At 48.9% G+C, this 12,142-nt stretch overlaps 1 protein-coding gene across 5 annotated transcripts in view; it reads right to left on the minus strand.

The window, feature by feature from the left end:
* LOC105473154 (UbiA prenyltransferase domain containing 1) overlaps nucleotides 1-4,080 on the minus strand; it is a 96,333-nt gene extending 92,253 nt beyond the window's left edge. For 2 of the 5 annotated variants that reach the window (XM_071100793.1, XM_071100790.1), the window contains exon 1: nucleotides 3,106-4,080. In XM_071100793.1, the coding sequence (XP_070956894.1) occupies nucleotides 3,106-3,634 (529 nt within the window). In that variant the 5' untranslated portion in view covers nucleotides 3,635-4,080. The remainder of the gene's footprint in view (nucleotides 1-3,105) is intronic. The other 3 variants (XM_071100803.1, XM_011726790.3, XM_071100798.1) reach the window with 3 other exon arrangements.
* Nucleotides 4,081-12,142: the final 8,062 nt, after the last annotated feature.

Genomic DNA, 12,142 nt, shown 5'->3' on the forward strand with positions numbered 1-12,142 from the left:
CTTAATTCCTGTTTCTCTTTACCACACATCCAATCCATCAACAAACCCTGCCGACCTTCAAAGCATATTTAGAATCTGGCTACTTACCTCTTCCACTACCACCCGCTAGATCCAAGCCACCAAACATCACTTGCCTGGATTACTCAAGAGCCTCCTACTTGGTCTTCCTGCCTCTACACTTGCCCCACTCCCCTTGATCCATTCTCAATACCTTACCCAGAGCAATTCCTTGAAAACATTATATCACGTCACTCCCTTGCTCAAAGTCCTGCAGTGGCTCCTCCATTCCAGAGCCAAGACCAGTGGCCTACAAGGTCTATACAATCCGTGTGCCTCCTTACCCTCCCCAAACGTACTTCTCTTACTTTACCTCCTTTTACTCTCTCCTTCATTCACACACTGGACTCCTTGCTGCTCCATAAGCTCTTTGGACATGTTCCTGCCTTAAGGCCTATGGCACTTGCTGTTCCTTTTCCTGAAACGCTTCTCTCTCAGATATCTGCTTGGCCAACTCCCTCATCTCTTACCTCCTTCAATCTAACTCAACTCAAATACTACCTTTCTGAGGCACAGTCTCACTCTGTCGCCCAGGCTGGAGTGCAGTGGTGTGATCAGGGCTCACTGCAGCCTTGACCTCCTGGGCCCAAGCGATACTCCCACCTCAGCCTCCAAAATAGCTGGGACCATAGGCAAACACCACCATGCCCAGCTAATATTTTTTATTTTATATTTTATAGAGACAGTGGTCTACGTTGCCCAAGGTGGTCTTCAACTCCTGGCCTCAAGTGATCCTCTCACTTCAGCCTCCCCAAGGGCTGGGATACAGCCATGAGCTGCTGGGATACAGCCAAATGTTACCTTTTTGATGAAGCCTACCCTGATCAAACTACTTAAAATAGTAATAGCTCGGCCGGGCGCAGTGGCTCAAGCCTGTAATCCCAGCACTTTGGGAGGCCGAGACGGGCGGATCACGAGGTCAGGAGATCGAGAGACCATCCCGGCTAACACGGTGAAACCCCGTCTCTACTAAAAAATACAAAAAAACTAGCCGGGCGAGGTGGCGGGCGCCTGTAGTCCCAGCTACTCGGGAGGCTGAGGCAGGAGAATGGCGTAAACCCGGGAGGCGGAGCTTGCAGTGAGCTGAGATCCGGCCACTGCACTCCAGCCTGGGTGACAGAGCAAGACTCCGTCTCAAAAAAAAAAAAAAAAAAAAAAAAAAAATAGTAATAGCTCTACTTTTTTTGAACTTTCCTGGTTTTAGTACCAGAATTTGCACATCCCACTTAGTCCTGTTGCCTTAGTCCTGAGCAAACCAGGATGTTGGTCACCCTAACTATAATTTTCTAGTTTTACTTTCTGTCTCTTCTCACGACAATATATAAGTTTCACGAGGGCAGGGATCTGTGACTGCTGTGATCACACAGAACAGTGCCTGGTACATAATAGGTGCTCAATATATAGGGCTTACCCACCTGCCCATCACTACCTTAATCAGCCTCTTGCAAGAAGTCACCTAGCAAAGTAGCTAGAAGTAATTACGTGTATCATTTTGAACTCTTCAAATTTAATTCTACTAATATTTGAAACTGTGGCATTATAAAGTATGAGTGAGGCCAGGCGCAGTGGCTCACGCCAGTAATCCCAGCACTTTCGGAGGCCGAGGTGGGCGGATCACAAGGTCAGGAGATGGAGACCATCTTGGCTAACATGGTGAAACCCCATCTCTACTAAAAATACAAAAAATTAGCTGGGCGTGATGGTGGGCGCCTGTAGTCCCAGCTACTCAGGAGGCTGAGGCAGGAGAATGGCATGAACCCAGGAGGCGGAGGTTGCAGTGAGCTGAGACCGCACCACTGCACTCCAGCCTGGGCAACAGAGCGAGACTCCGTCTCAAAAAAAAAAAAAAAAAAAAGTATGAGTGATTAAAAAGAAAAGAGTCACAAAAAATGTCCATATAGGCCGGGCATGGTGGCTCACACCTGTAATCCCAGCACTTTTGGAGGGCAAGGCAGGCAGGTCACAAAGTCAGGAGTTCGAGACCAGCCTGGTCAACACAGTAAAACCCTGTCCCTACTAAAAATACAAAAATTAGCCAGGCGTGGTGGCACATGCCTGTATTTTCCCAGCTACTTGGGGGCTGAGGCATGAGAATCGCTTGAACCCGGGAGACAGAGGTTGCAGTGAGCAGAGATGGTGCCACTGCACTCTTGCCTGAGCAACAGAGCGAGACTCTGTCTCAAAAAAATTTTTTTTTTTTTTTTTTTTTTTGAGACGGAGTCTCACGCTGTTGCCCAGGCTGGAGTGCAGTGGCGCGATCTCGGCTCACTGCAAGCTCCGCCTCCCGGGTTCCCGCCATTCTCCTGCCTCAGCCTCCTGAGTAGCTGGGACTACAGGCGCCCGCCACCACGCCCGGCTAATTTTTTGTATTTTTTTTTAGTAGAGACGGGGTTTCACTGTGGTCTCGATCTCCTGACCTTGTGATCCGCCCGCCTCGGCCTCCCAAAGTGCTGGGATTACAGGCTTGAGCCACCGCGCCCGGCCTCAAAAAAATTTTTTTTAAAAATGTCCTGACCGGGCGCGGTGGCTCACACCTGTAATCCTAGCACTTTGGGAGGCTGAGGTGGGTGGATCACGAGGGTCAGGAGATCAAGACCATCTTGGCCAACATGGTGAAACCCCGTCTCTACTAAAAATACAAAAATTAGCCGGGCGTGGTGGCGTGCACCTGTAGCCCCAGCTACTCGGGAGGCTGAGGCAGGAGAATCGCTTGAACACGGGAGGCGGAAGCTGCAGTGGGCTGAGATCGTGCCACTGCTCTCCAGCCTGGGCAACAGAGCGAGACTCCATCTCAAAAAATAAATAAATAAATAAACAAAAATAAAAATAAATGTCCATATAAAATTTTGAGTCATGCCCTACGTCCATAAGTGAAACCAGGATCTTCTCAAATCACTGTTTCAAAAAATTCTCATGACCCACAATTATAGACTTAAAGTGGCCTAATTTAGAAAGCCACCTTTGACATCCCTATAACTCCTCTACAAAGCAGCGGTTTCCAGCCGACGCCACTAAGACCTGCAGCGAACAGGACAGGCCAACTCTTACCTCCTGTGTAGAGAAAGGAGCCAGACAGGCCTCCAAAGTAGATGAGAGCCAAGTGTTCCAGTTTCAGAGGGGATAGGCAGTAGAGGCAAGCGGCACAGACGCAGCCCAACGTGTAGAGGAAGACTCCGAACCGGACGACATCCTGGGGCTCCAAGATTCGGTCCACAAGTGTCCTGTCATCACTCTTTTTGTGGTCAATGCCCTTGGAAAAGTCATAGTAAGTGTTGACCAAATTACCGGCCCCGTGCACAGCCAGGACAGCCACGGCACAACCCACCAAGAGCCTGGGATCCAGGACACCGTGGGATCTGTAGGCAAGGGCACTGCCCAGGGCCACCGGTGTGAGTGAGGCACTGAAGCTCCAGGGCCTCAGGGCCAACACGTAGGAGGCGCACTTCTGCCTCCAGGAGCGCTGGGGGAGCCTATCTTGTTCGGGACAGTCGTTCCCCAGCGGTTCCCTGTCCCCAGCCTTGACAGTCTCTCCCGACAGGATGTTAATCTTCTCCCCCAGGACCTGAGAGGCAGCCATGGAAGCTCCACGTGGCTGTAGTAAACTCTAAAAGTGAGCCACGCACAGTGACCGCCCGGGAAGGAGGAAGGACGGGGCGGGGCAGCCGGGCCTGACCTTCCTTCGGTTCCGCCCCAGGACAGGGCTGGTGTGGCGGCAAGGTCCGGGGGCAGCAGCAAGCGGGTCTTACACCCCAAGAGGTCCAGCGGCGCCGCCCCTACTACCTGTCACCTGGGTGAAGTCTGTCTCCGACCCCCAGCCCCGCGTGAGAGCCCACGGCCGAGCCCCGGCCACCGTCTTCAGGCCGCCAGGCCCGCCATCTTGTGCGCCGGCCTCTGGAGGCGCGCCCGGAAACAGGTGCCGGCGGCGCGTGCCGGACAGAAGGGTGGGCTGGAGGCCGGGAGGGAACGGGGCCGAGCCAGAGGCGGGGAGAAGGGCGGTGAGGGGTGGGGATTGTGGGGAGCCTGATCAGAGCCGGGGCGGGCGGGGCCGAGTCAGAGGTGGGGAGGGGTCAGAGACGGGGCGGGGTCAGAGGCGGGGAAGGGAGGGGTCAGAGGAGGGGAGAAGGGCGGTGAGGGGTGGGGCGGGGATGAGGGGCGGGGCCAGACCGGTGGTGGGGCAGGAGGGGGCGGGGATGGGTCGGGGGCGGGGACAGGGCAGGGGCTGGGGCCGGGCGGTGACTCGGGGTCCAGCCCTTTTCCTGCCTGCGCTGCGCCCCACAGCTACTTCCAGACTAACTGGAATCAGCCTGTCTTAGCATCCTAAGAACTCGAAGATGTGTTGCTTTAGGACTTACCGGGTGCACTTTCATTCACGAAGTAGGATTCATTAATTTGTTCATGCTGCAAGCATTTATTGAGCGCCTGCTGTGTGCAGACATTCTGACATCTGTCATATCTGCACTGTGGAAATACTCTATGAAAGCTCTTATCAGCTTTCCATTCAGTGACATCCTTCGGCAGCTTGAAATCTGCCCATGGTGGGAGAGTTTACACCACGCAAGTGAGCAAATGCTTAATAACTGCTAAGTCGTCTAGACTTAAGAAAGTGGCGGAGAAAACGTTAACATTACTGGTTAAACTTGAAAGTGTTGGAGGGTGCGGTGGCTCACGCCTGTAATCGAAGCACTTTGGGAGGCCGAGGTGGGCGGATCACTTGATGTCAGGAGTTCAAGACCAGCCTGGCCAACATGGCAAAACCCCATCTCTACTAAAAATACAAAAATTAGCCTCGTTTGGTGGCGGGTACCTGTAATCCCAGCCACTCGGGAGGCTGAGGCAGGAGAATTGCTTGAACCCGGGAGATGGAGGTTGCAGTGAGCCAAGATCACGCCACTGGACTCCAGCCTGGGTGACAGAGTGAGACTCCATCTCAAAAAAAAAAAAAAAAATTAGCCGGGTGTGGTGGTACATTCCTGTAATCGCAGCTACTCAGGAGGCTAAGGCAGGAGAATTGCTTGAACCCTGGAGGCAGAGGCTGCATTGAGCCAAGATCACCCCACTATACTCCAGCCTGGGCAATAGAGCGAGACTCCATCTCAAAAAAGGAAAAGAAAAGAAAAAAAAGTGTAAGTGAATGCATCAAAACTTTGAGGAAATATTCGTCCAATATTGGCAAATTATAATCCAGTTGAACAAGTAAGTTGCTCGTAGCCTTGACAAACTAGTGAAGTTCTGACATATCTCTTTTGATTGTTTCACTTTCCTCTTACTCCTAACATAAAATATCAACCAACATTCATGTCTGAACTATGCTCTTTGATCAATTGGGACCACAGGGAAGCTATACAACATCCAATAAAACATACTGTGAGAACTGGCTATATGGAGTTCACAATAGAGTCTTGTATATTTTAGTATTTGTAAACTGTATGCTACACATCATTTACATCAGTGAAAGTTATAATACACATGCAACATATATGCACACAGGACTGACTACCTAATTTGTGGTACCCATTGCAAACTAAAGAGGTGGAGCTGGGTGTGGTAATGTGTGCCTGCAGTCCCAGCTACTCAGGAGGCTGAGGTGGGAGGATCGCTTGAGCTCAGGTTAGAGACCAGCCTGGGCAACATAGTGAGATCTCCACTCTAAAAAAAAAAAAAGACCAGACGTGGTGGCTGACGCCTGTAATCTCAACACTTTGGGAGGGCAAGGCAGGTGGATCGCTTGAGCCCAGGAGCTCAAGACCAGTCTGGACAACATGGTGAAAATCAAAGAATTAGTCAGGTGTGGGCCAGGCGCCTGTAATCCCAGCACTTTGGGAGGCCGAGGCTGGCAGATCATGAGGTCAGGAGATAAGACCATTCTGGCTAACACGGTGAAACCCCATCGCTACTAAAAATACAAAAAAAAATTAGCTGGATGTGGTGGCGGGCGCCTGTAGTCCCAGCTACTTGGGAGGCTGAGGCAAGAGAATGGCATGAACCCGGGAGGTGGAGCTTGCAGTGAGCCGAGATCATGCCACTGCACTCCAGCCTGGGTGACAGAGTGAGACTCTGTCTCAAAAAAAAAAAAAAAAAGAATGAGCCAGGTGTGGCAGTGTGTACCTGTGGTCCCAGCTACTTGGGAGGCTGAGGCGGAAGAATCACCTGAGCCTGGGAAGTTGAGGCTGCAGTGAGTCATGATTGTGCCACTGCACTCCAGCCTGGGCAATAGAGTGAGATCCTATCTCAAAAAAATAAATAAAATAAAATAAGTAAATAAGTGGGACCAGGCCGGGCACGGTGGCTCACGCCTGTAATTCCAGCACTTTGGGAGGCCAAGGCGGGCAGATGACTGAGGTCAGGAGTTCAAGACTAGCCTGACCAACATGGAGAAACCCTGTCTCTACTAAAAATACAAAATTAGCTGGGTGTGGTGGCACATGCCTGTAATCCCAGCTATTCATGAGGCTGAGGCAGGAGAATCGCTTGAACCCAGGAGGTGGAGGTTGTGGTGAGCCGAGATCGTGCCATTGCACTCCAGCCTGGACAGTAAGAGCAAAACTCCATCTCAAAAAAATAATTAATTAATTTAAAAAATAAAAAAATTCACCAGGCGGGGTGGCTCACACCTATAATCCCAGCACTACGAGAGGCTGAGGCAGGTGGATCACCTGAGGTCAGGAGTTCGAGACCAGCCTGGCCAACATGGAGAAACTCCCGTCTCTACTAAAAATACAAAATTAGCTGGGCATGGTGGCACATGCCTGTAATCCCAGCTACTCGGGAGGCTGAGGCAGAAGAATCGCTTGAACCCGGGAGGCGGAGGTTGCGGTGAGCCGAGATTGCGCCATTGCACTCCAGCCTGGGCAACAAGAGTGAAATTCTGTCTCAAAAAAACAAATAAATAAATAAGTGAGGCCTCTTGTTCAAAATCATTAACAATTACAAAACAGAGCATGACGTAGCTGTGAAGCTAGCTCTGTATATATCTGCTCTCTCTTACCCCAATCTGGTTGTTAAACATTACAACTTCACCACTCAGCACAAAGCTTTCTATACTGGCCAAACCCATGAGTCATACAATGTCAAATCAGACAATATATGAGCAGATATATTAAAATCCTGGCTCTATCAATTACCAATTACACGTCCCAGTATCTCTGTTCTTTGGCTTACTTATATATAAGGTGGGAACAATACAACCTGCCTCATAGAAATGCTCAGGCATAATAGTAAACAGCATTTATTGACTGTTCACATAAGCCATATATACTTTGTTTGCTTTTGAGACGGAGTCTTGCTCTGTCGCCCAGGCCGGAGTGCAGTGGCGCGATCTCAGCTCACTGCAACCTCCACCTCCCAGGTTCAAGTGATTCTCCTGCCTCAGCCTCCCGAGTAGCTGGGACTACAGGTGCCTGCCACCGCGCCCAGCTAATTTTTATATTTTTAGTAGAGATAGGGTTTTACCAAGCTGGTCTCAAACTCCTGACCTCAGGTGATCCACCCGCCTTGGCCTCCCAAAGTGCTGGGATTATAGGCGTGAGCCACCATGCCCAGCCAAGTACCTCTTTTAGGTACTTTACGTGTGGTGTTAGCGTTTAACCCCCACAATAATGCCTACCAACGAAGGGACTATAATCCTTCCAGTTTTACACATAAGGAAATAGGTACTAAGTGTTGCAGCCAAATTTCAGATTCAGTTAGACTCCAAGCTGCTTTTAACAAGTACTCGATAATGTCCACCAAAATCCCTGATATGCTGTAAGTGCTCAATAAATATTAGCTATTATTTTAGTGTAATAAATAAGAAAGTTCTTTGTAGTGGGAGTTAAACAATGAGAACACATGGACACAGGGAGGGGAACATCACACACTGGGACCTGTTGGGGGCTGGGGGGCTGCAGGAGGGATAGCATTAGGAGAAATAACTAATGTAAATGACAAGTTGATGGGTGCAGCAAACCGACATGGCACATGTATACCTATGTAACAAATCTGCACGTTGTGCACATGTACCCTAGAACTTAAAGTATTATAATAAAATAAAAAGACTTGCAAAAATACAATAAAAAAAAAGTTCTTTGTAAACAGAAACGTACAAATGCACTAATTTCTGTTGCTATAAAATCATCTTTGATTATTAATTAGAAAACAGGGCTTTATCATATCTCACGGTGGCAAAAATCTCCTATATGGCTGATGGAAGTAAAAATTGGTACCTCCCTTATAGAGATCAACTTGGACAAGATTCATCAAAACTGTCTGACCCTGTAATTCCATTTCTGGGAATTTATCTTGATATAGATGTCAGGGAAGAAAATGATATATGTACAAAGGCATTCATTGCAGCATTTGTAATAGCACAAATTTGGACATAACACAAATGTCCGTTCACAGAGGACTGGAAAATGAACTATGGCACAACCATGTGATGGAACACTATGCAGCTGTAGCAACAACAAAAGGACAAGAAACTCTCCGTGTACCAAGTTGGAAATGAAACCGTCCCAACAAACTTTATAAAATTAATCAGGGGCCGGGTGCAGTGGTTCACGCCTGTAATCCCAGCACTTTGGGAGGCCAAGGCAGGCAGATCACTTGAGGTCAGGAGTACAAGACCAGCCTGGCCAACATGGTGAAACCCCGACTCTACTAAAAATAAAAAAATTAGGCCGGACATGGTGGCTCACACCTGTAATCCTAGCACTTTGGGAGGCCGAGGCAGGCGGATTGCCTGAGATCAGGAGTTCAAGACCAGCCTGGCCAACATGGTGAATCCCTGTCTTTACTAAAAGTACAAAAAATTAGCTGAGCGCAGTGGCACGTGCCTGTAATCCCAGTTACTCTGCAGAGGCGCACACCTGTAATCTCAGCTACTCTGGAGGCTGAGGCAGGAGAATCGCTTGAACCCGGGAGGCAGAGGTTGCAGTGAGCCAAGATCATGCCACTGCACTCTAGCCTGGGCTACAGAGAGAGACTTGGTCTCAAAAAAAAAAAAAAAAAAGTACAAAAATTAGCTGGCGTGGTGGTGCACACCTGTAATCCCAGCCACTCGGGAGGCTGAGGCAGGAGAATCACTTGAACCCAGGAGGTGGAGGTTGTGGTGAACTGAGATCACATCACTGCACTCCAGCCTGGGCGACAGAGTGAGACTCTGTCTCAAAATAAAATAAAATAAATCGGGGAAGAAGGGAGGGAGAGAAATGAAAATAAAGCTTGCAGCACGTTCAGCATTCATCGTGAGGTCACGTTGAACTCTGAGACACTTCCTCATAGTTGTTTGCTGCCTACTGTCCCAGAATCACGCAGACCCTGTCATCAGACAACTTAAGCTTGCAAAACATTGTTTTCCACCTGAGGTATTCTTCCAGGTCCTGCATATCAGTGAAACTACTGGTGACAGCCATTGTGAAAGACCCCACAGGGAGCTAACTCACCAAAGAATGCAGTTTCCACATCCTGATGATTTCATCCCCCTTACCCCGACCAATAAACGATACCAAATTTACAGCCTCTCTCCCTCTACAATCCCCTTAAAAACCCCAGCTCATGCCAGGCTCGGTGGCTCATCCCTGTAATCCCAGCACTTTGGGAGGCCAAGGCAGGTGGATCAAGAAGTCAGGAGTTTAAGACCAGCCTGACCAACACGGTGAAACCCTGTCTCTACTAAAAATACAAAAATTAGCCAGGTGTGGTGGCACGCACCTGTAATCCCAGCTACTCGAAAGGCTGAGGCACAAGAATTGCTTGAACCTGGGAGGCAGCAGTTGCAGTGAGCTGAGATCCTGCCACTGCACTCCAGCCTGGGGAACAGAGCGAGACTCCATCACAAGAAAAAAAAAAAAAAAAAAAGCCAGCTCAGAATTCCTTGGGGAGATGAATTTGGAGGTCTCCTCCTGTTACAGTAGGTAACTAGTCAGACCTGAGCAGAGCAGGAGAGGCCCCCACCCCCTAACCCCAGGAATATCAAGCAACCATTGGGTGATGGTCAGGCAGTTAAGCTATTGCGCTGAAATAATAATTGATTGCAGCTGGTGCCAGGGAAAGCCGTCTCCCAAAAGACAGAAACACCTGAAACTGGTGATCAGCAGCTTCCCATAAGATCTCAGGAGCTGGGCGAGTAGGCTTAAGCATGGGCACTAAGAGGCAAAATGGCGGATGATCTTCTTCTAGGAACACTGGACTGGTAAGGGGAGCACACCGTGAGTGAGCATGCGCACAACTCCAGTAAACACACTGCACATGCGCCCCCACCCAAGTGCTGACAGGCCACCCTGCATGTGGACAGCCCACCCCAAGGAAAGAATCAGGGGAGAAGGGAAGCAAGACCCTGCAGTATGCTAACCCGAAGTCACGGTCAAACAGCGCACTTCATCTCTCAGGTCAACTGCTTGGTCCTCTTCCAAGTGTCCTTTCATTCCTGCTCTAACACTCTTTAATAAACTTTTTCTCCTGTTCTGAAACTTGCCTCAGTCTCTCACTCTGCCCTATGCCCCTCAGTTGAATTCTTTCTTCCGAGGAGGCAAGAACTGAGCTTGCTGCAGACCATGGAGATTCAGCACTGGTAATACTCCCATCTCCTCACTTGGCTGCCCTGTGATCATTAAACTCTCTCTCTGCTGCAGACTCTGCTGTCTCGTTGTATTGGTCTGTTGCTGTGCAGCAGGCATATAAACCTGTTGGAACTATAAGAGAAAGATCTACAAGATACACTAAAATTTTAAAAATGCAAAATAGTGCATATAGTATAACAAAAGGGGAAAATAAGAATATATGTATGGGCTGGGCGTGGTGGCTCGTGCCTGTAATCCTAGCATTTTGGGAGGCTGAGGCGAGCGGATCAACTGAGTTCAGGAGTTTGAGACCAGCTTGGCTAATGTGGTGAAGCCTCATCTCTACTAAAAATTTAAAAATTAGCTACGCATGACGGCACAGGCATGTAATCCCAGCTACTGGGGAAGCTGAGGCACGAGAATCACTTTAACCTGGGAGGCAGAGGTTGCAGTGACCCAAGATCATGCCACTGCACTCCAGCCTGGGCCACAGAATGAAATTCTGTCTCAAAAAATAAAAAAGGGAATATACATATGTATATATTTGCTTGTTTTTGCAGACAGAAAATCTAGGGATGCTTAAGAAACTGAGAAAATACATAGTCAAGGGGCAAGGGTGGAGCAAGACTTTTCATGATAAATATAACTTGTTTATTTTGAGATTTGAATAGTGACTATATTGCATATTAGAAATTTTTAATGATAAAAACATAGATGTTGGGCCAGGTGCGATGGCTCACACCTGTAATCCCAGCACTTTGGGAGGCTGAGGCAGGCGGATCACCTGAGGTCAGGAGTTCAAGACCAGCCTGGCCAACATGGCGAAACCCCGTCTCTACTAAAAATACAAAAATTAGCCGGGTGTGGTGGCGGGCACCTGTAATCCCAGCTACTCAGGAGGCTGAGGCACGAGAATCACTTGAACCCAGGAGGCGGAGGTTGTAGTGAGCCGAGATTGTGCCACTGCACTCCAGCCTGGGTGAGAGAACGAGACTCCATCTAAAAAAAATAAAAAATAAAAAGTTGTTGAACATCAGTGAAAATGTAAAGTTTAGAGGACCAGTTATCTCACAGAAGCAATGAAAAGAGGCTAAATCTAAAGTAGCCATTATTACTTGGGAGGCTGAGGCAAGAGAATCGCTTAAACCCGAGAGGTGGAGGTTGCAGTGAGGTGAGATCGCTCCCCTGCACTCCAGCCTAGGTGACAGAGTAAGACTGTCTCAAAAAAAAAAAAAAAAGTAGCAATTATAATTTTTTTTTTTTTTTTGAGACAGGGTCTCACTCTGTCAACTCAGGATGGAATGCAGTGGCGAGATCACAGCTCACTGCAGCCTTGACCTCCTGGACTCAAGTGATCCTCCCACCTCAGCCTCCTAAGTAGCTGGGACCACAGGTGCATGCCACCACACCAGCTAATTTTTTGCATTTTTTGTAAGGGTGAGGTTTCACCATGTTGCCCAGGTTGGTCTCAAACTCATGGGCTCACACAATCCACCTGCCTCAGCCTCCCAAAGTGTTGGGTCACTGTGCCTGGCCAATATCATAGGTAT

This window comes from Macaca nemestrina, chromosome 1 (genome assembly GCF_043159975.1).
Source record: "Macaca nemestrina isolate mMacNem1 chromosome 1, mMacNem.hap1, whole genome shotgun sequence".
NCBI classification, from domain to species: domain Eukaryota; kingdom Metazoa; phylum Chordata; class Mammalia; order Primates; family Cercopithecidae; genus Macaca; species Macaca nemestrina.